Source organism: Capra hircus, chromosome 25 (genome assembly GCF_001704415.2).
Source record: "Capra hircus breed San Clemente chromosome 25, ASM170441v1, whole genome shotgun sequence".
In the NCBI taxonomy this organism is placed as follows: Eukaryota; Metazoa; Chordata; class Mammalia; order Artiodactyla; family Bovidae; genus Capra; species Capra hircus.
The window spans coordinates 16,637,022-16,662,102 of record NC_030832.1 but is presented as its reverse complement, the minus strand read 5'-3'; the positions used below and the strand labels follow the sequence as shown (position 1 = coordinate 16,662,102).

The 25,081-nt window shown below is 49.6% G+C and overlaps 1 protein-coding gene across 3 annotated transcripts in view; it reads left to right on the top strand.

Annotated features, from left to right (window-relative positions):
- The window catches only part of SYT17 (synaptotagmin 17), an 83,296-nt gene continuing 62,144 nt past the window's right edge, over positions 3,930-25,081 (top strand). The window contains exons 1-5 of one of the 3 annotated variants that reach the window (XM_018040977.1): positions 3,930-4,342; positions 7,881-7,898; positions 8,517-8,665; positions 14,861-15,009; positions 18,186-18,805. In XM_018040977.1, the coding sequence (XP_017896466.1) occupies positions 4,328-4,342; positions 7,881-7,898; positions 8,517-8,665; positions 14,861-15,009; positions 18,186-18,805 (951 nt within the window). In that variant the 5' untranslated portion in view covers positions 3,930-4,327. Of the gene's footprint in view, positions 4,343-7,421; positions 7,744-7,875; positions 7,899-8,516; positions 8,666-14,860; positions 15,010-18,185; positions 18,806-25,081 lie in introns of those variants that run through there. The other 2 variants (XM_018040976.1, XM_018040978.1) reach the window with 2 other exon arrangements.

Here is a 25,081-nt window from a genome sequence, read left to right as displayed (position 1 = left end):
CTTCAGGCTTCCCTGGTAGCTCAGCTGGTAAAGAAGCCACCTGCAATGCAGGAGACCCTGGTTCGATCCCCTGGAAAAGGGAAAGGCTACCCACTCCAGTATTCTTGGGCTTCCCTGTGGCTCAGATGGTAAAGAGTCTGCCTGCAGTGCGGGAGACCAGGGTTCGATCCCTGGGTTGGGAAGATCCCCACTCCAGTATTCTTGCCTGGAAAATCCCATGGATGGAGGAACCTGGCGGGCTACAGTCCACGGGGTTGCAAAGAGTCGGATATGACTGAGCAACTTCACTTCACTTCACCCACTCCAGTATTCTTGGGCTTCCCTGGTGGCTCAGATGGTAAAGAATCCACCTGCATTGCAGGAGACCTGGGTTTGATCCCCAGATTGGGAAGATTCCCTGGAGGAGGGCATGGCAAACCACTCCAGTTTTCTTGCCTGGAGAATCCCCATGGACAGAGGTGCCTGGCGGGCTATAGTCCATAGGGTCGCAAAGAGACACAACTGAGCAACAAAGCACACCGCATGTGCTTCTTCATTAATGCATTAAAAAGAAAGATCTAGCGTGGAGGCCCAATAATGGGTGTAATTTTCAAACAGTAAAGAGTGTCAATGAAATGTCAAGTTATTTGCAACAACTGTAATGTGATAGGAATATACATGATTTCTGTTGGTGATAAAGTCCCAGGTAGGGCTTCCCTGGTAGCTTAGCTGGTAAAGAATCTGCCTGAAATTCAGGAAACCCCAGTTCGATTCCTGGGTTGTAAAGATCCTCTGGAGAAGGGACAGGCTACCCACTCCAGTATTCTTGGGCTTGCCTTATGGCTCAGCTGGTAAAGAATCCACCTGCAATGTGGGAGACCTGGGTTTGACCCCTGGGTTGGGAAGATCCCCTGGAGAAGGGAAAGGCTACCCACTCCAGTATTCTGGCCTGCAGAATTCCATGCACTGTATAGTCCATGAGGTTGCAAAGAGTTGGGTGTGACTGAGTGACTTTCACTTTACAGTGACCATGCAGATGTAACTTTATGCCTTTCTATAAGTTTATGGACTCCCCCACCCCAATTAAGCACCTCTGAGGTCTAGAATAATCTCTCCATTTTCAGTTCTTTGGGATTCAGCTTAAGATCACCCTCAGATGGTAAAGAGTCTGCCTGCAATGCAGGAAACCCAGGTTCGATCCCTGGGTCAGAAAGATCCCCTGGAGAAGGAAATGGCACCCACTCCAGTATTCTTGCCTGGAGAATTCCATGGACAGAGGAGCCTGGTGGGCTACAGTTCATGGGGTCGAAGAGTTGGACATGACTGAGTGACTAACACTTCACACTTAAGGTCACACCTCAAGAAGCTTTCTCTGATTCTCACCACATTAGTTGGGGCCACTGCTACTTGGTACCCTGACAGCCCCTGGACTTCCCTTTATCCCACCACAGGTCACATGAGATTCCACACGTTTGTCCTGGCCTGGGCTTCTCTATTGAGATCCGTGAAAGTGCCAGCTGCCTTGTCCAAACAGGCGCAGCCTTGGTCTGAGTCCAGGCTACACCCCAAAGCTGGACTGCGGGTCCTCTCTAGGGCAGGGAGAGGCTCACAGAGCTGGGGACCCCGAAGTGACTTCTGACACTCCCCTGATGAATGACGCAGGACCCATTCCTTTGTTCCTCCTTTTGCTGGAAGCAGGATGGTGCAGCCCTAGAGAGTTGGACCTTTCCGGTCAACCAGATCTCCACTTTCCTCCTGGCTCTGCCACATTCTCCCTGTTTACTTTGGGTGACTCCCTTCCCCTCTAGAACTTCAACTTCTTCACTTGCAATGATGATGACAGTACCTACTTCGTAGGGCTCTGGTGAGGATTATACAAGAACATATGTGAGTGAGTTGGAGGCACCCACATTAAGCTAATAATACCATCCATGTATTTATTCAACAAGCATTTATTATGTACCCATTGCCTGCCAGGTGCTTGACATACATGAAAGTGTTTTATTGATGTAATTCCAGGGGTATGTGCTCTTATCCACATTTCAAATAAACTTCTTCATTGGAGGAGGGGTGTTTGATATTCTGAGACAGCTGTAAATTTTTACAGATTGAAGTATGAAACTAGCCCTAAGGATTTCATCCCCCTCCCCTCAATAACCAGCAGTGGCTAGGAAAGGATTTGGGTTTAGGGAGTCTAGGTTTGAATTACAGCTTCTTGATGCTGTATGTACAGCCCCTAGGCAGCTTCACTGCTTTGTGCCTCCTTTTTTTTTTTTTTTTCTCATCTAAAAGAGTGGAACAGTAACAGTACCCACCTCAAGCCTATCAGAGAATTAAAAAATTGAATTTGTTGTGAAAGGTTTTAAAAGGTTTAAAGGTTAAAAGGTTTGAGACTGGCAGTCTCAAACAGCTTAGCTATTCCTCAGGAGCACCTGGGAAACTCCTCCACTTCCCTTAAGTACCCCGGGGGGGGCACCCATCCCAGGAGGAACCCCTCCTCTGTGAAGCCCTCTCCTCACCAAGCATCACTTCCCATCACTGCAAAAGAAACGTCGTGGATACACACCAAGTTTTACGAGTGCAGACCACGTGGGTTCAAATGCCAGTGCCCCCAGCTGCCAGCTGTCCTGCTTTGGTAGTGACATTCCCTCTGTGCATCTCAGTTTCCCCATCTGTAAACTGGGGAGAGCTGCAGCGCCCCCCTCGGAAAGGTAAGAGGAGTCAAGCACTCTGCTGGGCTTCCTAGGTGGGTTCAGTGGTAAAGAATCCACCTGCCAGGGCAAGAGACACAAGAGATCTGGTTCAATCCCTGGGTCTGGAAGATCCCTTGGAGGAGGGAATGGCAGCCCACTCCAGTATTCTTGCCTGGAAAATCCCATGGTCAGAGGATTTGACTGAGCATCCACACATGCTAGCACTCTGCCAGACATACAGGAATGAGCAAGGCAGTGGAGGACAAGAGGAAACGCTTGAGCGAGATGCCTGCGAAATTATAAGCACTCGACATATGTTACATGCCATGTGCTACAAATGAAATATCATACTTAGAAATGTATATGTATGCTAGATATTTACACGAAATATTTACACATATGTGTATTACACCTTTTGTTCATAACTTCCACGTTCATTTCCTCATCTACTCCCACAAAAACAGTCCTGGAGGATAGGCAGGGCAGAGATTTTATGCTGTTTTTATTGATGAAAAGCTAGAGCCGCCGGAAGGTTAAATGGTTGGCAAATTGGCAACTGAAGATGTCTGGACATTTAAAAAAGAGAACTTGCGGAGGGCAATGTTCCACCTCAGATACCGCAGTGGAGAGCCAGCCCCAGCGCAGTGGCCTTGGGGTGGGAGGACCGGTTTGGGGGAAGCCTCCAGGCCCAGGGCGCCCAGCCACGTGGGCAGGCAGGCTGGCGCGTGGACACGCCCGGGGGAGCACGCTCGCTGGCGCGGAGCTTCCAGCGGGCAGAGACGCGCAGGACGCAGGGCGCGACGCTGGGTGGCGCTGCTGGGCCGCCCCGCGCCAGACCTGTTGCGCCCAGGGCGCAAGTCGAGCAGGTTTAGGGTGAAGGGACGCTCGGGTCTCTCCGCGCGCCCCTGCCGCCCTCGCCAGTGTATCTCCCTCGGGGCGCCCAAGGCCCCATCTTAACTTGAGGCTTCCATTCGCTTGGCCTCTGCATTCCTCGCCGCAACAGTTCTAGGGGCGTCAGCTGGGGCGGGAATAAAGTTTTTCCAACCCGGTCTAGGAAAGGGCTGGATGGGGAGGACCCTCCCGGCTCCAGACTCTGCGGCGGGCTGGACCGTGCCCTTTCAGCTTCACGGCCGCCCCGGGGGCCCTGCTCTCAGTAGGTGCCAGCCCTGGTGCCGACCGGATGGGCTGACCCGCGCACCGCCCCCTCCCACCTCCTTGCCCGTCCCGGTCCCCTCCCCCGCCTCTGGCGCGCCCGGGCCCCAGCGTCTCCGGCCCCGCCTGTGCTGGGGTCGCTGCAGTCCCCGCGGCTGCCCCGGGCTCCCTCCCCAGGCGCCCCGGCTTTAATCCCGCCTGGGGAGCGCCTCGGGGGGAGCGCGGGACGGCGAGGGAGGCCGAGGCGGGGGCCCTGGGCGCCCGAGCTCTCCCAATCTGGGAGGCGGCCCCGACTGCCGGAGCCGGAACGCAGGGGAAGGCAAGGACGGGGCGGCCGGCGGAGGGGCGGGCGCCGCTCATCAGCCACGCCAGTCACGTCTGGGGCCACCCGGCTGCCTTTTTCTTCCTTTCCCCCTTTGCTTTCTCCCCTCTCTCCGGTTGGCGAGGGCAAAGTGGCCGTGGCGGCGCCATGCCCGGGCCGGAGTGAGTGCGCGCGGGCGAAAATGGCGTACATCCAGGTAGGGCTGAGGCCGGGGGGCCAGGTCCGCGGTGTGGGGTTGGGGGGTGCCGCGCCCCCTCCGACTGTGAGCGCGCGGAAGGGAGGGCACAAGGCTAGGCTGCCACAAACTTGCCTCGAGCAAAAGGGTGCCTGAGCGCAAGGCAACCTGTGCAGCAGCGGGGGTGCGCCCCAGGAGGAGAGGCTGGGGACCCCCACACCCCGGGATGAAGGGCCCCAAGTAGACTCTGCACGCGCGCCCTCGCCTCCCGGGGAAGGAATGGGGGTGGGGCGGACTTTTCTTCCCCCCTTCCCCCACCCCGTCCCTCGGGCACCCCACCCCAGGGGAGGGGCCGCGGGGAGGGCGGCCCGGGGCGCGCCAGCCGCCCGGCCCGCCAGCTGTCGTTGCCTTGGTGACGGCTCTGGCTAATTGGCCGGCGGAGCGAGCCGGAGGCAGCTGTTCCGGCCAGGAGGGACAAGGACATCGTCTCTCCCGGGCACTGGGTGCTGAGAGCTGGGGGACACCCCGGAGGCGCGCTGGTGGTGTTGGGGGGCAGCCGATTACTTTGGGCCATTGCCTCGGGAGTTGTGGACCCTCCCTCCCTTCATCTTGGGGACACCCCACAAGAATCCTTAGGCTGAAATAATTTCCAGGCACCTTTTCTTGAGGAGGGCATGCTTGACTAAGAGACCTGTCTTCTCCTTAGGAGGGGGAAGCGGCGATGGGTCAGCGCCAAGGTCATGCGGTCAGACCCGCTGAGCTGCTTGTTTCTGGCACTGGGTCCTTTGCCTCTGGCAGTGATACCGACGGGCTCCTACATCCTGCCTCCCCAGAGGCAGACGGGTGCCTCTGGGCTCGCTTCTGCCCTCGCCCACCACTGGAGGGGCTTCTGGTACCTCCTCCCCCTTTGGCTCACACACCCCCCTCCTCCTGCCTTAGTCTTTTCCACCTGCCAGGAACTCTGACCTGCCATCCGCCCATAGCCGCCCCATCCCTCTCCTGGCTTAGAATCGCTCCACTGACTTCCCTTTCATGGAATCCTTAGGTCATCTTTTCAAGTTCAGTGAAGGTCACATTTACTGTTCACCTACTGTGGGGATGTTGTTGGGGGGAGTGGCCACTGAACAGGTTCAGCAAACACTTGGGTGACATGTAATATGTGTGGGCACTGGGAACACAGCGGAGAAAGCAGCATGGTCCCTGGCCATCAGGGACCACTCACTGGGACATGAACCACGTGAGAACGGGGGTCTGCGGTTCTTAATGACTGTCTTCCGCACAGTAATGAAGAGTAATGAGTAATGAAGTGACTTGCCCAAGGCCACTCAGGGGCTTAGAGGTTGTGGTGAGGCCTAGCCGGGGGTGGGATGGGGATTGGTGAGGGATTTGTGAAGCATCTGGTATGAGGATGGCCTGGTGATGTTGACTTTTCTTCGAGAACAAGGTGTTCAACTTTTTCTGTAAAGGCCTACATAGTAAGTGTTTGTTTTTCTTCGAGGGCTGAGTGATCTGTGTCACAACACTTCACTTCTTGATTATGGCACTACACAGAGACACTAGTAAATGAATGGGCATGGCTATGTTTAAATAAAACTTTATTTGCGGACGCTGAAACTGAATTTCATATAGTTTGCATGAGTCAAGAAGTATTCATCTTTTAAGTTTTTTCAACCAGTTAAAAATATACAAACCCTTCTTAGCTGGAGGGCCATAGAAAATCAGGCTGCAGGCTGAATTTGGGTCTTTGAGTCCTAGCTTGCACCCCCTGTTCTAGAATATCTGGACTTTCCTTCCTCCTTTTTTTTTTTTCTGGCTTGAATCAGTTCTCCATTGGGTCAAACACATGAGCCTGAGGCCCAAAGGCTCAGCACGCTTGGGAGCCTCAGCGCATCTCCCCTTTCCTCTTCGTCTCCCTTGGTTTCTCTACCCCCTAGCACTCACCTTGCACCTAGGCAGGACCCCTGAGGTAGCCTTGCCTCTGCTCATCATGGTTTTAGAAATGGTTCTCTTTTGATCACTATATACCCAGGAAATGCCTTCCTGCGAGCCTGGATAGTTGGGAAAAAGCATCCCTTTAACCCTGCGCCTTACCATAAGCATGTTAAAGTACTTTCTCATGTAAGCCCCATGAGGGCATAGCTGTTTGCTGCTTTCTTCGCCTCACCACTCTGTCGGCCAGGACAGTCCCCGGTACCTGGCAGAATCCAATTGGACTTGACAAACTGTCTGGTTCTCATAAGCCACAGAAAGCATGCAGATACTAGGCAGCACAGAGCCTTTTCATAGTGTCCTAGCTTAGCCCTTCCATTAAAGGAAAGATGTAACTGAGGCTCAGACTCCCAACTTGCCTGAGTCACATGACTGGCCACTGATGAGGCCAGGACGAGTACCTCTTTTCTCAGTTTTGTCTCTCCCCCTGCACCTTGTGATTGGTGTCCAAGACTTCCCCCCCCTCAAAACTGTAGTAAATCCCTTATCACTTCAAGGATTTTGAGTTTTTCACGAACTATGTTATTTACTTAATTTCTTTTCTATAAATGGACTTGTGCTTTATTTTAACTTTAATATGAAAAGGAAACATCATGTCACTACCATAATAGAAAACCAGGGTCACCTGATAGAAACTGAAGGCAATAGGAAAAATAATGAGAATAATGCCACGCTCTTGGATTCTAGCTAGCTAGTCTGTTTGCGAGGCTCTGAGCTGGGGTCTGCTGTCTGTTTAAAAAGGAAGGCAGGGGTGGGATTTGCAACTGTTAAAAAGATGTTACATATAGTGGTACCAAATTAAGACCTTCTTCACCTTGCAAAAGAACTGAGAACCATGATTAGCTTTCTCCTTGACTCAAAGTTCTGAGTTCCATAGGAGACTCCTCCTAACCTATCTGGTTTACTTGGCCTTTTGGAAAACTGTGAAGACCCTTCCCAGAAAGGGGGTGGGGGGAGCCTGTGTCTTGGGAACCGGTGAGAAGAAGCTGGGGTGGAGGTGGGGCTGAAGATGGAAGGGAGCCCCTCCCTTCTTCCTGGGGACCAGACTGTGGCTTTCTTTTCCGCTCCCTCTATTTGTGGGTGGTCATATGAAGCTCCCCACCATTGGAGCAGAATTGGAAGGTAGGGCCTCTGGGAGGGCGGGGGAACCAAGTGACATCCATGCTGTGCCTGCCTGCAAGTTAGCTAATCATGTCCTTCTGGGTTGGCTTCATGGCTATTTCTGTATAGGAAGGTTTGCTCCTCTCCTGAAGTGTGGCTGCATTGGATAGCATGACTATCTATCCACCCGCTCTGATTCATAACAGCATACGGTGCAAATCAAATCGAAATGCTAAAGTTTCCCATTTATTCGGTGTTGGTTAGCCAGGAGGCTACCAGCAGCCCTGAAGGTAGCAGCACCTTGTTAGGAGGTCAGCTCCCTTCCCAGGATGGTAAGTGGAAAGAAGCAGGGCTTGTTTGTTTTTTTTTTTGAGTTGCAGGAATATTGCTAAACTGGTCTTGTCTCTCTCTCTGTGTCATCCCTCGCCCCCTGTGCCCCTTGGCTTCATGTGGATCTCTAAAAGGGCAGTTGGAACCTTTAAACGAGGTGAGTGAATTCGGTGATTTGTTTGGTCTGGCTTCTAATCAAGAAATGCTTGCTTTTCATTTTGGAGCCTTTCGTGGGGCTGTGGGGATGCTGAATATTAAACAACAACCGGATGTTGATAACAGCCATTCTAGGGAAGGGAGATCCCGGTGAAAAGATACTAGTTAATGAGACTAGGTTTCCCTTCCCACCCTCTACTATTCCATTTGATTATTCTGCTTACTTTAATGTCATGAAATTATTAAAAAAAAAAAATTTGTGCTTCGCTTTCAAAAAGACAGAGTAATAATCATTGTGTTTTGCGAACATATTGCATAGCCCTCACGATGTTGAATAAACCACCCACATGTCAAGAAAGACGTTCATATACAAAGGAAAATACCTGCAAACGTTTTGCTTGCTATTAATGGCTCGAGCCGGTTGGTGTTTGCCATCTTTGTACCTGCAGTTGGTAAATAGGAATGGAAAACAGTTTGTTCTAAGAGATCAGCCGTGGAGACAGACCTCCTGAATGTCGTTATTTCTCATCAGGGATCGGCTGCTTGTAACTGTGGGTGTTTTTCCTCTTCTTCCTCCCCTTCCCATCTCTCCTCTGCCCACCGCCCCCCATGGGCTCAGGGTTTCCTTTCTAGAATCTCCGACCTGCTGCTCTGCAGATGGACTTGCCGCCACTGCTGTCAGAAGTGCTATGAGTCCAGCTGCTGCCAGTCGAGTGAGGATGAAGTTGAGATTCTGGGACCTTTCCCTGCCCAGACTCCCCCCTGGCTGTAAGTAAAACTGCTCCGAACTTCCTGGAAAGCCACCTTAAGACCTTTCTTTTCTCTGTTTCTGCGAGGGGTGTGGGACATCTAGGGGTATGGAGGGGGGAAAGGCTGAGTTTCCATTGACCTCTTAGTCGCTGACGGCTTGTACTGTGTGCCTCATTGCGTTTGGCAAGCTGCTGAGACCAGCTCGGGGTGGGGCTTCGGTTCAGCTGGTTTTCACAACCGGCCTTCTGAGATACGAACAGTGTAATGCTAAGCATGTGGGCGCTTTTAATCATATTGAATGTCGTTCCAAGTGGAAAAAGAGATCTGTGAGCGTCTCTGTTCTTCAAGGGATGTCCAGATCCTAAAGGTTTTCCATTCAAGTCAGGATGACGAACCATCCTAGCACCTGGCCCATGCTAAACACTCAGTGAGTATTTGGTGTGGGTGACATGAACAAACAAGTGCCTCTTTGCTGATCTGAGCAAGAACTTCAGTAACAGGGAAGCAGAACACACCTCCAGGCTCCATCGTGTCCTCCAACGCTGTTTATGCTCTCTCTGGCATCTTTCGTTTTATTTCCAATTCGTTCTCCTCCCGCGCCTGCATACAACATCTCCATCTGCCAGTCGCTCAGATATTTTGGGAATGCAGTTTTGAAGCTTTTCAGCCACGTGTCTGGGCCACCTCTCTGTGGCTGGGAGAGGAGCGTGGCCAGAGTCTGGGTTGAATCTAGAGGGCCAGGGCCTGGGAATCGTCCAGTACAGCTTCCCATGATGTAGAGAAGAGGGAGGCAGGAAAATGGTGTGAGGGCCCACAGTTGGAGCCTCAGTGGGGATCCTGTGCTGTCTCAGGTAAATCCTTGGGCTAAGATTCCAGAAGCCGCTGGCACCCCATCTTTTCCTTGGGGGTCATGCCTCAATCCTCTTTTTTTTGAGAAGCAAGTATCAAATATTTTCATAGCAGAATGGCTTTGGGTCACAATCTGTGAGTTCAAATCCTACTTCTCCTAATTTTTTCCAGTTCTGTGACCTCAGGCAATTTGCTTGATCTCTCTGTGCCTTGATTTCCCATCTGTCAAATGGGGATGATAAAACAGTATTTATCTTATAAAGTTGTTGCGATGATTGCATGAATTAGTTTATGGAAAAATACCTTGTTGGCAATCATAAACATAAGTGATTCTTTTTACCCTATTTTGGTCTGGGTTTCCTCATCTGTAAAGTAGGGGAAGTTATAGAACTTATTTTATAGGGTTGCTATTAATAATAGTGACATATGCATGTAACATGCTTAGCACAGTAGTAAGTATTCATCTCTATCATTATTAAGTTATTGAGAGATTCTTTAAATTGATGTAACAACTATGTGAAGGAACCTTCCCTGACTCACAGGCTGTAGCCTGAATCCTGCAGTTGTGCACAGAGTTGAGATGTTTGGTGAAACCAGCTCATTAATGAAGGGATTGTTCCCATGTTCTAGTGATGGAGGTTGGCTCAGCCCATCTGGTGTCTTTAAAGCCGTGCTCAGAAGAATTCCAGCTCTGTGATGGCACGGCAATTATCTGTCTTTTTTCATTCCAAAAACTAGTTATTGCCCAGCTGATTAACCTGAAGGCAGAAATTGAGTCCTGAAAGTGTCAATTATGCTGTTGGGAAGTTAAGCTCAGTTTTTCTGGTAGTTATTTCTTGAGGCTGCCCTATGTACCAGGCACTATGGGAGGCACAAGACTAGATGGAGTCCTGTTCCCAGGCTCAGAGGATTTAATATCTGGTATAGAAGATAAGGGCTTCCCTGGTAGCTCAGCTGGTAAAGAATCCTCCTGCAGTGCAGGAGACCCCAGTTCGATTCCTGGGTTGGGAAGATCTGCTGGAGAAGGGATAGATTACCCACTCCAGTATTCTTGGACTTCCCTTGTGGCTCAGCTGGTAAAGAATCCAATCCACGTGCAATGCAGGAGACCTGGATTCAATCCCTGGGTTGGGAAGATCCCCAGGAGAAGGGAATGGCTGCCCACTCCAGTATGCTGGCCTGGGGAATTCCACGGACTGTACAGTCCATGGGATCGCAAAGAGTCGGACACAACAGAGTGACTTTCACTTTCTTTCACTTCACTATAGGAGATAAAGCAGGTAAATAAATTAGTTGTGCATTCACATCCTGCACACACATATGACAGTTCTGCATAGAATTTTGTTATGGAAAAGTTCTGGGAAAATGGCTTCAGGCATGACTGGATCCAGGGGCTCAGACGGTGTCATGGGTGTGCGTGTGTGTGCTCTCTCTCTCTTTCTTTCTGTTTCTTCTGTATTGGCCTCATTCTTAAGCCTTCTTTTTCCTTTGCATTATGTTTGACAGTAGCAAAATATCGGGAAAGGCTCTCACTGCTCTGGTTTGGGTCACATGCCAGTCACTTGATCCAGTCTCTTTTGCTTGGAGGAAAAAGCGCTGGGATAATGTCTGGGTTTCCGGACCTGAAACGAGGGAAAGCGTTATTCCTCCTGAAACACATGAACTAAGCTAGTCGAACAGGAGTTGGCAGACTTTTCCTATAAGGGGCCAGAGAGTAAGTATTTTAGTCTCATGGACTAGTTTTTATTGCAGCCATTCACTTCCATCCTTGTAGTGCGAAAGCAACCATAGGCAATTCACTAGTGAATGGGTGTGGCTATGCTCTCATAACACTTCTACAAAATCAGGCAGTGGGCCCCAAGTTTGCTGACCTGGGTAATAAACAGTTTGGACGCTGTGACTGGATCCAGGGTAGACAAACACCACAGATGGGACACTGCATCTTGGAAGAGTTGGGGGAATCAGACAAAATGAGCCTGCAAGTTCAGGTTGTGTGGGGTCTCAAATGCCAGATTAAGGAATTTGGATTTTCCTCTGAACCAGAGGAGACCCCTGATAGACACTGAAAATCACAGCCTGTTTGCCTCAGATGTTGAGTGTTACAGATGTATGGTTTACTAAGCTGAAGGACAGTTGTGTTTTGCTCAGGTCGCTGACCCTTTGTGCAAGCAGGGTGTTTTTTCTGGGATGGCATCCTCAGGGAAGGCACTTATTTTGGTTATGCTACAAGCAGAGAACTTTCCAGCAGCCAACTCACCACATGGCTTCAGGGGGCATCCTTCACATGGTGGTCATGATGAGCGAGACCATCTAGACTTGTGCAGTGCACCATCTGAACAGCTGTACATGACCTGTGTGCTTCCCAAGGTGACCCAGGTCTTCCTTGAATCCTGGATAGCACTGAGGACATTTTTGATAGTTAACATCATACCAAATGTTAAGAGAAATCTGTAAAGAGGAGGCAGGTTAAATCCTCCAGAAAGAGAATTTACAGCTTGTGCTTTCCCCAGATTTATTTACCAAGCGGGCAGTTGCATGTTATCAAACAGGCAGGGAGCAGAAATGTCAAGCATACAGGCTTTGCAGTACCATTCCTACCGTGCCATTTGAGCCAGGAACCACAGAATGTGCCTCTCTGTGGGGTGGCATGTGGCAGGTGAGCTGGGTCTTTGCCTGTGTGATCAGAGGGGACACACCATTAATTGTCACATATGCTTTTGACATGTGGGACCTGCAGCTTTCCTGGGCTGGACTGGGCTGATGAGAGTCAGGAAAACCAACTCACCATATGGTACCATCCGACTGGCTCCTTCTGTGGCAGTGCCAGAAAGACCCCCACTGAAGAGTGAATTAGGTTATTTCTTTGTTCAAGAAGCATGTGTTGAGTACCTACTATGTGCAGGGTTCTTCCAGGCCTCCTAGGGGATGCCCAGCTTGGTAGTGTGGGGCATGTAGTCCGGAGTCTGGTACTGCTGGACTCCACTGGGGTTCTGCCATTCAGTGGTGCAGATCCATTCTCCTTCCCTCCTGCCACCTGACCAGGGCTCCATTTCCCTGTCTGTAAAAGGGGTAGGGGTGGTTCATAACAACTAACTCCTGGATTGTTTCAAGCCTGAAATGACGGTTCGGATAGAGCATTTAGCACAGTGCCTGGCACACAGTAGGTGCTCAGTAGCTACTGCTACCTTTGATCCTAATAAAGCAGATGCCAACATTAAGATTTGTAGGCTGTTATGGGAGGGGCGACAAGTTGTGCCCTCCGGTGATTGTGACTCAAGATAAGTCAGATAAAAGCCACCAGAAATGTGTATTCATTCATTCACTGAAAAAATAAATCAGAGCACCCCACACGTGCTGGGTGCTGTGCTAGGAGGGCAGTGGTGAACGAAGAAGACACTGCCTCTGCCCGCATGGGCCTCTGGCTTAGTGTCAGATGCAGAGGAGAAGCAGGCAGGCAGCGCTTAAAGAGGTATATGCTGGAGGGGGACAAAAAAAGGTGCAGGGGTAAGGGGAGACGGGCTGGGAGGAGGCGACTGGACTGGTGGGTCCTCTCTGAGGAGGTGCTGTTGCAGCTGAGATCTGAATGATAAGGAGGAACGAGACAGGTGATGGGGCAGGACGAGCATTCCAGGTAGAAGGGACAGAGGGCCTGGAGGTTTGGTGGTGGCAGAGGAGGCAGGGGTGGCCCAGGTATACCCTGGTACTATGTCTGGGAGGAATCAGCCAAGGCTTCAGGAAGCGATGGCATTTAAGCTGACTCTTGAAGACTGATGGGAGTTTGCAGCTGGAGGCAGCGGCCGCCATGAGGTGTGACAGCTGGGAAACAGGCCATGCAGGTGGAGGGCCCCAGTGGCCGTCACACGTTTTTGCCACCTTCCTGCGGAGATGCAGCTGCTTTCCTTTATGGGAGAGAAAGATTGATCTAGTGTGATCCCGTCTCCCTTCCATCCCTTCGCTGGCCCCACGTTTCATCTGCTACGTTCTCCTATTCTTGACCAGGAGTGGGAGGCACTGGGCATTGCCCCTGTAACATGCCTGCTTGTCCCAGCTGTGGCCCTAGCTTTGGAAGAACATCAGATCCATTTCATGTCATGCACAGCATGCGTCTGACTTCCCAGAACTTGAAAGTTGCATTTTTTGAGATTGGTTTCTCTGCAGGTTTAAATGTCAACTTGGGGGATGCAGTTTTGGAAGGTATTGGTCTGTGGCTGTGATGGCTGAGGGGCTTGTTATCAATAGCATCAATCTCATGGCCCCTTTGCCAGCTCTCTCCCCTCCCCTTACCCCCACTCCCAGCATCCTCACTAGCTGTGTGAGTACTGGGGGACCTTAAAGCCACCTCTGCTATAATATTGCTAACAGCTAAAATGTATTAAGCATCTACCTAGAACATACCAAACACTGTTCTAATCATTTTATATATGTTAGCTCGATATTCAAAGTAACCATGTAAGGCAGGTGCTATTATTAGTCCCATTTTACAGACAGGGAGATGGAGGGAGAGAGAGAGACTTGCCTTGAGCCAGCCCTTAAGTACTACTTTGTACCCCAACCCACAAAGAGTGTACTTTCTATTTTTCCAGCATTTCTAATCTTTATTAGGAGAACATTAAGTTGTGGATGCTGCTATTTACTGGTGTTTCTATGCACTGAACTGTTGTTCTTAAATCATTGATTCTCAGGGCCATTTTGTAGCTCAGAGTCTTAGCTGCTGGACCACCAGGAAAGTCCCAAGAATCTTTGAGTGACATTGTTACAGGATATTTTTTCAAGATGTTATAGACATAGTGACTATTGAAATAACAAGATAATTCTTACTGAAAACTATTTGCAGAAGTTCTAATGCATTTAAACAGCCACGTGGTTCCTTCCAGACTGAAGACTGAGAGGTCCCATCTTGATGGCATCACCAACTCAATGGACATGAGTTTGAGTGAATTCCAGGAGTTGGTAATGGACAGGGAGGCCTGGTGTGCTGCAGTCCATGGGGTTGCAAAGAGTCAGACATGACTGAGCGACTGAACTGAACTGATCTTGGTTTAGTCAGGTGGTGCCCGTGTGGCAATATCTTGAATAAGTTTACATACCCCTTCCCCAGCCCCAGCCTCAGGTTTGAAATTATGCAAATTCTTGGCAGATTGTTCTAACTGGGAAGTAGTCATTTACTTCACATCACATTTTGTGCAAAAAGCAAGACATTATTAAAAATTAAGGGCTATTGAGAATTTATTTCAAATTTGCATTATTCCGAGTTGCATAGACTGGGCCTGAGAGCAATTTCATCCTTGGTCTGTCCCCCACGGGACAGAGGTGCCAGTCCCTGAGGATTCTCTGACAGTCTCTGAGACCTCTTCCTTCCTACAGGTTGGCCAGCCGGAGCAGTGACAAGGACGGGGACTCTGTGCACACAGCCAGTGATGTCCCGCTGACCCCACGGACCAACTCCCCAGATCGGAGATGCTCATCCTCAGACACATCTAAGTCTACATACAGCCTGACCCGGAGGATTTCAAGTAAGCCTCTCTGCTCTGACTGTCGGGGGTCCTGGCTCAAGTCAGCTGCCCCTCAGGGTCCATGGAGTACAACCCTATTATCTGGGCCCCCAGGATAAAGGGAAAGAGCTGGCGTTCCCAGATGCTCAACAGCACCCCCAGGGAGAGACATGAAGGACAGGGTTGCTTCTGGTGGGGGAGTGGAGTGTGGTATGACAGTCCAGGAGACAGGATGACGGAGAGGTGACGGCAGTGTGACAGAGGAGGGCATCGTACCTGATTTCTGCCAAGTTCAGGCAGAAGCAATCATTTTGATTGATTTTTGTTTATACTGATCACAGGTTTCATTGAATTGGCTCAGTTGGTAACGTCGGCATATATCATTTCAGACCCCGAAAGGCAAGTGTTAGTTACCATGTTACACAGCAGGGCCTGCAAATTCAAGTGACTTGAGGGCCCAGGTGGATTGTGTCAGTGGCTAAGTGCCAAGGGCTGGAGGGAGATAAATATCACCCTAGTGAGTGACAAATGGCAGCCGACTCTTGACCTGGCACTAGGGCAGGGTGGGGACTGGGGCCAGTTGGGAAGCCAGTGTCTTATTGAAGGGGAGCAGCTGCTACTCAGCTGTAGCCATGTGGGATTGTATTACCTGACCTTTCTAAAGAGAAACTGGCAGTCTGGGTTTTTATATGAAACTTCCTTACTTTTCAACCCAAACAGAATGTATCTCTGGGTTGAATTTGGCCCTTGGCCCACTCTAGAGTGGGCACTCAGCACACACATACTCTGTAGCCTGGGTGTAGACCAGAGGGTGTGATTTGGGTGGGGAAGAGAAAGGGTGATAAAGCCTAGAGTCTCCCAGCCTCTTGTTACTAGCCAAGTGTGTCTCCTCTGTCTCATGCAGCTGATGTCTGAAATTCACTTAACAGAGGGAAAAGGCTTAAATTCATGAAACTAATCCACTCAGCTGGAAATGATTGAGATCTCTGATCTTTTCTGGGAGTGGATGGGGAAGAAGAAAGAAGTAAATTTCAAGAGCTTGAAATAGTGAAACAGAATGGGTGTCTGGCTTCTGTATCCTCCATCTCTTCATCTGTAGAATAAGAGGGCCTGTCTGCCCTGTGCAGCCCGCTGTCCAATACAGCGTCCACAGGCGTGTAGCTGAATTGAGATGCACTGTACGTGTCATATACCCCCTGGATTTTGAAGCCGGTATGAAAAAAGAGAGAATTTAGAATGTCTCACTAAAATGTTTTTATATTGATTACATGTTGAAATGATTGTATTTTGGATATATTGGTTTAAATAAAATATAAAAATTTCACCTGCTTCTTTGTACTTTTACATAATTGTGGCTACAGGAAAATTTTAAGTTACCTTTGTGGGCTTCGATGGACATGAGTTTGAGCACGCTTTGGGAGTTGATGATGGACAGGGAAGCCTGGCATGCTGCAGGCCACTGGGTCACAAAGAGTTGGACATGACCGAGTGACTGAACTGAACTGTGGCCTTGTATGTCTGTATCTGGTTCACGTTTTATTTCCTCTTGGATAGCGCTGGTCTAGATAATTCCTAAATCTTACTTCCAGCTCTATGTAGAGATGACCGTGTTTAGCACACAGTTATCAGTGCTGCCATGCACTGGCAAGGGCTCACGGTTTTAGCCAACAGGCAGGTATTTGGGCAATCAACAAGATGCCACGAAAGAACAAATACTATGTAATTTTCCCAACAACATGAGGAATCTCATAGTCAGACTCCTAAGCATCTGCAGAGTAGCACATGGTTACCCAGGGAGCTTGAACCAGGCAGGTGTTGGTTTCACTTATACCAGATGAGTAAGTTCTAGAAATCCACTCCAGCAGAGTGTGTAAAATTAGCAGTACTATGTGGAGTACCTAAACATTTGCTAAGAGAGTAGATCTTATGTTCTTAACAGACACACAAAAGTAAGTAAAGAAGGCAGGAGGAAGCTTTTGAAAGTGATGGATAGTTTATGGCACAGATTGTGGTGATGGATTCATGGGTGCATACTTATCAAAGCCATCAAGTTGTGTAGATTGAATATGGACAACTTTGTGTGTGTCAGTCATACCTCAATTAAGTGCTTTGAAAGAGAAAAGAGTACCATGAGGTTATTGCTAGAATAGAGAGATGAGCAAAGATGGCAACAATGAACCTGGGAGCGGTGAACTCTTCTGCTTAATGGGGAGGGGAGAGGCACCCCGAACGTGATGAGCTGTGAATGTGAGCCTTGAAGGTGAATAATAGTTACCATTCAGTGCCTCTCACCACATGCACGTTCTGTGCTGGGCTCTCTCCACGAATCGCTCAGTGAGTTTTCACCACCATCTTTGATGTGGTTGCTATGACTGGCTCCATGTTACAGATGGGAAAACCGAGCATGTAAAATGTGTCTGGAGTCACTTGCCTAGTTACTAGAGAGTCACGTGGTTCACGAGGAAGTAGCTGGGTTGGAATTTGACCCAGACACTGGCCCCAGAGCCAACTCTGTGAAATCGGAGGCTGGGAATGGTTAGAGTCGGACCCTGGGGCCAGATAGGTGGGGCTTGGATCCTGGCTCCTCCTCCTACCAGTGGGGTGCCCTTCGGTGAGTTACTTAGAGTTTCTGTTTCCTCTTCTGTAAAGCGAAGGTCATCAGTTCAGTTCAGTCGCTCAGTCGTGTCCGACTCTTTGCGACCCCATGAATCGCAGCACGCCAGGCCTCCCTGTCCATCACCATCTCCCGGAGCTCACTCAAACTCACGTCCATCGAGTCGGTGAAGGTAATAGTCACTGGCTAATGCCTTGTGAGGGTTATGAATGTGAAAGTGTTAATCGCTCAGTCGTGTCCGACTCTTTGCAAGCCCATGGACTGTAGCCCGCCAGGCTTCTCTGTCCATGGAATTCTCCAGGCAAGAATACTGGAGTGGGTAACCATTCCCTTCTCCATGTACGCAGGGCATTTAGAGCAGTGCCTGGCAATTAGCTGTCGTGGAGATGGGGATATTTGTGCCGCTGCCCTTCCTCTCATAGAGTAAATAAGAGGATTTCCAGGAGTGGAGAGCATATGGAAAGAGCATTATGAAGCAGAGCAAACAATGTGAGAATCTATGAAAGGTCCTTGATCTCACACATCGGCCCAGATCCAGTCCAGTACTTGGTGGTGTTAATTGTTATTTCTGCTGGGTGTGTAGGTCTCGAGTCCAGACGGCCCAGCTCTCCACTGATTGATATTAAGCCCATCGAGTTCGGCGTTCTCAGCGCCAAGAAAGAGCCCATCCAGCCCTCGGTGCTCAGACGGACCTATACGCCGGATGATTACTTCAGGAAGTTCGAGCCCCGCCTATACTCCCTCGATGCCAACAGTGACGACGTGGACTTCCTGACGGACGCGGAGATCCTGTCCAAGTACCAGCTGGGCATGCTGCACTTCAGCACGCAGTACGACCTGCTGCACAACCACCTGACGGTGCGCGTGATCGAGGCCAGGGACCTGCCGCCCCCCATCTCCCACGACGGCGCGCGCCAGGACATGGCGCACTCCAACCCCTACGTCAAGATCTGCCTCTTGCCGGACCAGAAGAACTCCAAGCAGACCGGAGTCAAACGCAAGACCCAGAAGCCCGTGTTCGAGGAGCGCTACACCTTCGAGATCCCCTTCCTGGAGGCTCAGAGGAGGACCCTGCTCCTGACCGTGCTGGACTTCGATAAGTTCTCACGCCACTGCGTCATCGGCAAGGTGGCTGTGCCTTTGTGCGAGGTCGACCTGGTGAAGGGTGGTCACTGGTGGAAGGCGCTGATTCCCAGTTCTCAGGTAAGGGGTGGGTTGGCAGTGTCTCCTGCTGGGAGCTTTGTAAAAAACGATCATTATTTTTTTAATCTCAGAATTTAAGTTTTGTTTGTTTGGGTTTTTTTTTTTTTTTTTTTTTTTGCATTTTTAAAACTTTTGATTTTGAAATAATTTTTTGACTCCCAAGAAGTTGCAAGAACAGTACAGGGAGTCCTGTGTGTTCTTCATCCACCTTCCTGGCTGGTAAATCTCATACGATCTGTGTACGCTAGGACACCAAGAAACTATTTGGTAGCTAAACTAGGCCTTATGCAATTTTCCCCAGTTTTTTTTTTTAATGTTTATTTATTTATTTGGCTGCATTGGGTGTTGGTTGCGGCACACAAGATTGTGAATCTTTGTTGCATCATGTAGGACCTTTAGTTGTGGAGTGTGGGATCTAGTTCCCTGGCCAGGGTCAAACCCAAGTCCCTTGCATTGGGAGTGCAGAGTCCTAGCCCCTGGACTACCAGGGAAGTCCCTTCACCAGCATCTTCTGTGTGCGTGTGCGTGTGTGTGTGTGTGTGTGTGTGTGTGATTCTATGAAATTATAGCACATGTATGGATTCAGGTAACCAGCACTACCCTGGGAACTTTTTGTCATTGATGCTGGCTTATTTACTAAGAAGAATTATTGTCCAGAGTATGAAGCTATCTGTCATTTTGACTTTCAGGAATTGATCTGGGAAAAATAAGATGAGGGCTGAAGACCGGGATAATGGATGATTGCTTTTCAGGTGAATTGTAAGATTAGCTTCCTTCCCTCTTCCAGCGCAGTGACACGCAATGGGCTGCCTGGGGAGCTACCCATGGACCAAACTCTCTCCCCAGTGGGCTTTAGGGTCCCTTTCTGGGGCATTTTGTGGGCTGGAGGATAGCAGTGCACTCACTGCGGGTGGAAAGATGTGGGGGGAGTCCAGGGGAAAAAGATCCCGTGCTGGTCAAGACCATCCATGTCTGACAGTGATCCTTGTAATGCAAATAGGATTACTTTGCATCGAATACACCAAGGTGCTCCTAAAGCTGAGCTCCTCCAGGGATTTGGTCATCCAGCATCACATTTGGGATGCACGTGTTAAACGAGGACTCGAGGGGCTGCTACATTGTATGTGCGTATATATACATCTTCAAAACTATCACTCTCTTAGTTTGGATTCCCCAAGAAAAAGAAGACTCTCAGGCAAGGAAGTCATTTAATAGGGAGGTGACACTGGAGGAAATACCAAGAGCAGGTAGGAATGTCACTTAAAAGATGCAGATATCAGGCCAGCCACCACTGTGGTGACTGGAGCAGAAACCTGTTAGAGGAGCCAGAAGCCAGTGTCGGACATAGGTCTAAGAGCCTTTCCTCCCAAGAGGCGAGGGAGCTGGGGTGTTAATACACCACCTCCTGTCAGTCACTGAACGAGGGCTGGGGGGTGGGGAGGTTCATTTCCTGGTATTTCTGGCTTGTGACACTGGTGGGTACAGAGCCCCTTGACATCCACAGATGCAAAATATATACAAGAGCTGGCAGATTCATATAGGCAGGAATGATCACGGTCAGGAGAAGGTAGTTAGTGTCTGCTGTAATCCTAAGTTTGCCTTCCCATCACACAAGCAGGATATATGGGATCATGTCGTGTATCCTCCTTGATATTTGAGATCGAGGTTTTCAACTGTCAAGTAAATTATGTGGACAGAGGGAGACCCACCAAACATGATAAATTCCAGATTCCACTCTTTGTGTCAGGGCAGAGCCCTGGAGGGGGAGGGTCTGGACATGCCCACAGGTTGGCTCCCCTAGGTCTTGGCTGAAGTGTTATCGTGGCTGAAATGGAAAGTTCCAGGTGCACCTGCCCTGGTATGGTTCCTGAAAGCTGGGGCCAGGGGCTGGGGGTGGGTGCAGGTCGTTAATTTAGGAGGTGATCCCAGGAAGCAAGAGGAAGGGTTGAGGAGGAGACAGAGAAGGAGGGATGTCAAAGCCAGGGGTGGTTCTGAAGGGCGCCATTCTGGCCCTGGGGTGGGCGTGGACTCCATCCTTGCCCAGTGGCCAGGTGAGCTCCCCAAACCTCACAGAAGGGCTGGGCAGAAAAGAGAAGGCGCCCAGGCGTGCTGTTCTCTGCCTGAACTGAAACTGGGCTGTGGAGCATCTGTCGCTTCACCCCTGCCCCGGGCACGCCCCATCCCCTTCTCCTCCTTTGCTTTTCTCCATGGCACTTACCATCCCATAGACTGGGCATTTTATGGTCTGTCTCCCCTGCTGGTATGTGAACCCCGCGAGGGCAGTAACTTTTGTCTGTTTTGTTCTCGTCTTTCTCCCCTGCTCCTGGAACAGTGATGAGCAGCTGATAGTGCTCAGCACTATTTACTGAATGAGTGGAGGATGGAAGGATCCCCAAAGCGAATTTCCTTCTTCCCTCCCTCCCTCTTTCCTCCCCTCCTTCTTCTTCTTCCTTCTCGCGTAATGAGAGGCTCGTGGAAATCGAGGCGAGAGTCTAGACTCATCTCAAGCTTGCTCTGGAGTATATGCTGTTTGAGTGGGCACATCAGCTGTCTGTTGGGGTGTCTAGAAGCAGAGCTTGAGATAGAATTTCAAGGTGGCTTAGTTTCCTTAGGGTTGTTGTGACAAAGCACCACAAATTGGGTGGCTTAAAACTGTAGTTTATTGTTTTACAATTAGGAGGTTTTGAGTCCAAGATCAAGGTGCTGGCGGGGCCGTGCTTCCTCTGAAGCCTGGAGGGGATCCTTCTTGCCTCTTTCCAGCTTCTAATGGTTGTTGGCAATCTTGGATTATAGCTGCATCACTCTGATCTCGGCCTCCCTCCTCCCATGGCCTTCTCTATGTGTGTTTCTGTGTCTTTTCTCATAAGGACATCAGTTGGATTAGGGGCCACCCTGTTCCAGGATGACCTCATCTAATCATATCTGGAAAGAAGGTCACATTCTGAGGTCCTGGGGGCCGGGATGTCAGGTCACCTTTAGGGAACACAATTCAACCCACAAAGGGGATGCAGGAGAAAACCCTGCAAGGCAAGCTGTGAAGGGGCCTAGGTGAGAGGGTGACCACTGAGCGAGGCTGAGCCTCTGCCTGGTGTGTGGTTGGGAGGGGAACTCTGGATCCTGGACTTCACTGCAGCGTTTCTTCCTTTAGATAAGGGAGCCAGCCGCCCTGATCACAGGTCTTTGGTGGGGACCAGACTGGGAAATCTGATTTTTAGCTGGGCAGCCCTAGGCCTCCCTGAAGCCTCTGTTTCTTTGAAACAGTGGTTCTAAACAGGGATAGTTTTAGTCCCAGGACATTTGGCAGTGCTGGGAGAAATCTGGGGTTTGTTGGATGGGATAGTTCTGGTGGGTAGAGATTAGGAATGCTGCTAAACTGCCTACAATACACAAGACAGACCCCACAACGCAGAAGATCTAGCCCCAGATGGTCCACAGTGCTGAGGATGAGAAAGCCTGCTGTGTGGTGAAGGAGAGGGTGGAGGGTGGAGGACAGAACAGGGTCTCCCATGAAAAGGTGAGATGGGAGCTGGGCTGTTCCCTATTGGGGAAGGAGGGTTTTCCAGGGAGAGACGGTGGTCAGGGTTAGGCCACAGGACAGAGCTCCAGGGAACTGCTTTGCTTGTCGTTACAAATGTGGTAAAGGAGATACTGGTTTTGAACAAAAATCCACATCAGGCAAAATAGGCCTGCATTGGAGACAGAAGATAAAATCCACACACAGTGTGCCCAGGCGGTCACATGGCCATCACCGCTGATGTCCACTGGAGGCGGGCGTCTGTCTTCAGCGAAGCGCTCCGAGAATGCAGCTGTGTGTGGGGTGGAAGCAGTTTCTCATTTTCAGCCTGACTTCACAGTTTGTGGGTCAGAGTGACTCCTAGGGTCTGTTAGTCCTACAGTCTCCACCGTGGGGACCCCATGCGGACATGGGCTGCTGGTTGTAGGATCAGCATGTAGGCATCCTTTGGCTCATGCAGAATGTCTCAGCTGTTTTGTGCCTTTGAACACAAGACATGAGTGTGTCTTTGATCCTGGCATTCAGGAAGTCAGCAGCTAATGGAACTACTGCAGACTGGGCCTCATTGAGAAGGTTGGCTCAAAAGATAGTGGAAATGAAGACATAGGGAATATGAAGGGTGTGGGATGATTGATGTGGTATGAAGTTAAAATGGACCCCAAGAGAAATTCTCTCATCCGAGTGGATTGAAATGAATTGATGCTTTGGCCATTTAGAGGTGAAATCCATGTAGTCTCAACTCTTTTTAAAAAAATTGTTAATAATTGTGACAAAACACATGTAACATGAAATTAACCATCTTATCCATTTTTAAGTGTACAGTTCATTGGTATTGAATACATACACATCATCCCCATTCATATCCAAACTCTCTTCATCTCACAAAATACAGCTGTGTCTTCATTAAACAGCAGCTGCCCACACCCTGCTGGCCCCAGCCCCTGGCAGCCACTACTCAACTTCCTGTTTGACTCCTCTGGTTACTTCCTATAAGTGGAATGACACAATGTTTTCTATTTGAGGCTGGTTTATTTCACATAGCATAATGTTTGCAAGGTTCATCCCTGTTGTCGCCTGTGGCAGGATTTCCTTTTGAAGGCTGGGTAGTATTCCATTGTGTGGGTAGATCGCATATTGTTTGTTCATACATCCATTGATGGAAGCTTGGTTGTTTCCACCTTTTGGTTATTGTGATTAATGCTCCTGTGAACATGGATGTACAGTTATTTCTTTAAGGTTTTTTTAAGTCAGAAAAAAATTCAGGATGAAGGGTATTCATTTCTCTAAAGATTGTGTTGTTTGGGGAAGGAAGGAGGAGGGAGCTGGAGAGAACAGAGGCCCCGTGGACATGCTGGAAACTTACAGAGCTTTAGGAGGAAACAGAGTTTTTGTTCCAGCCCTTTCACTAGTTCCACTGGGACTGGCGCCATGTAACCTCATGAATCTTGGTTTGCTCATGTCAAGTGGAGACATGGTACCTACTCCCGCCTCCCTTGCAGTGCATCTCTCGGAATGTAAACTGTCCTCAAGAGAAATTAACTTCTGACTGTGAAGGCCTCTCAAATTAAGGAAAATTGTAAATAGACTGAACATTAGAAATATGCAGTAAAAGTATTGTACATACATAAACCATCCATATAGGTAGTCAATGAGTATTTGTTGGGTGCTTGTCATTTTCTAGGGACTGGGGCTGCTAATTTCACTTTACACTCATGGGGGTCAGCTATGAGCTAAGCAGTGTTCTACACATGCTCACTTGTTTATCTCACAAGCGTTCATTTTACAAAGGGGGAAAATGGGCTGTGGGTCTCCCAGACCTCAGTAAGTTCTCTCAGCCCCTTAAGGCAGAGAAAGGTTAAGTGATTTGTCCATGCTCAGTAGTAGAACTGAGGCCCTTTGGCTTAAAAAATGGTATGTCATAACCAAGACATTAGACTGGTTCTCTGCAGCAAGCAAAACAAAGCCGCTGACCTCAGGGAGCTTATGTTCTAGTGGCAGAGGTGGGCAGTGAGCGAATGAGTTACCACATCATGCCTTTTGGCACTGTCTCTGCCAAAAGGAAAAATAAAGCAGGATTAGGGGCTGGAGAGGGGTGGCCGGGTGGTGAGAGTAGGGAAGCTGTTCCAGACGGGTGAGGAGATGGCATTTAAGTAGAGAGCCAGGAGGACTGAGGGAGTGAGCCTGGGAGATGTTCAGGGAAGAGCATGCAAACAGTGAGTACAGAAAGTGCAAAGGCCCTGAGGCAGGGGGTGAGGCTGGAGAGTGAGTGAGGGGAGAGCATCAGGAGGTGAGGCTGAACTGGGAAAAAAGGCCACATCACTTCGACCTTGTAGGCTGAGGTAGACTTGGATTTGTTCCTAAGGGTGTGGAGTGTTTATTCCCTGGAGTGTTTTGAGAAGGAGGGGTGACCCAGCCAGGCTGCCTGGAGAGAACTGTCACTGGAGGAGACACTATACTTACTTCCAAAATACATAAAGTACTCCAATGACTCATAAATAATAAAAGACAGAATTCAGTATTTAAATGGGCAATAGTTTCAAACAGATGTTTCACAGAAGACACATGCAAACGATCTAAACGCACGTGGAAAAGTGCTCAACTTCATTATCCATAGAGACATGCAGGCTAAAACCTTAGTGAGGCCACACCTGTCAGAATGACTGAAATCACCAAGACCGACAACACCCAGTGTTGGTGAGCACGTGGAGCCACTGGAACTCTCAGACAGTGTTGTGGGCGCATCATGTGATGTGACCCCTTAG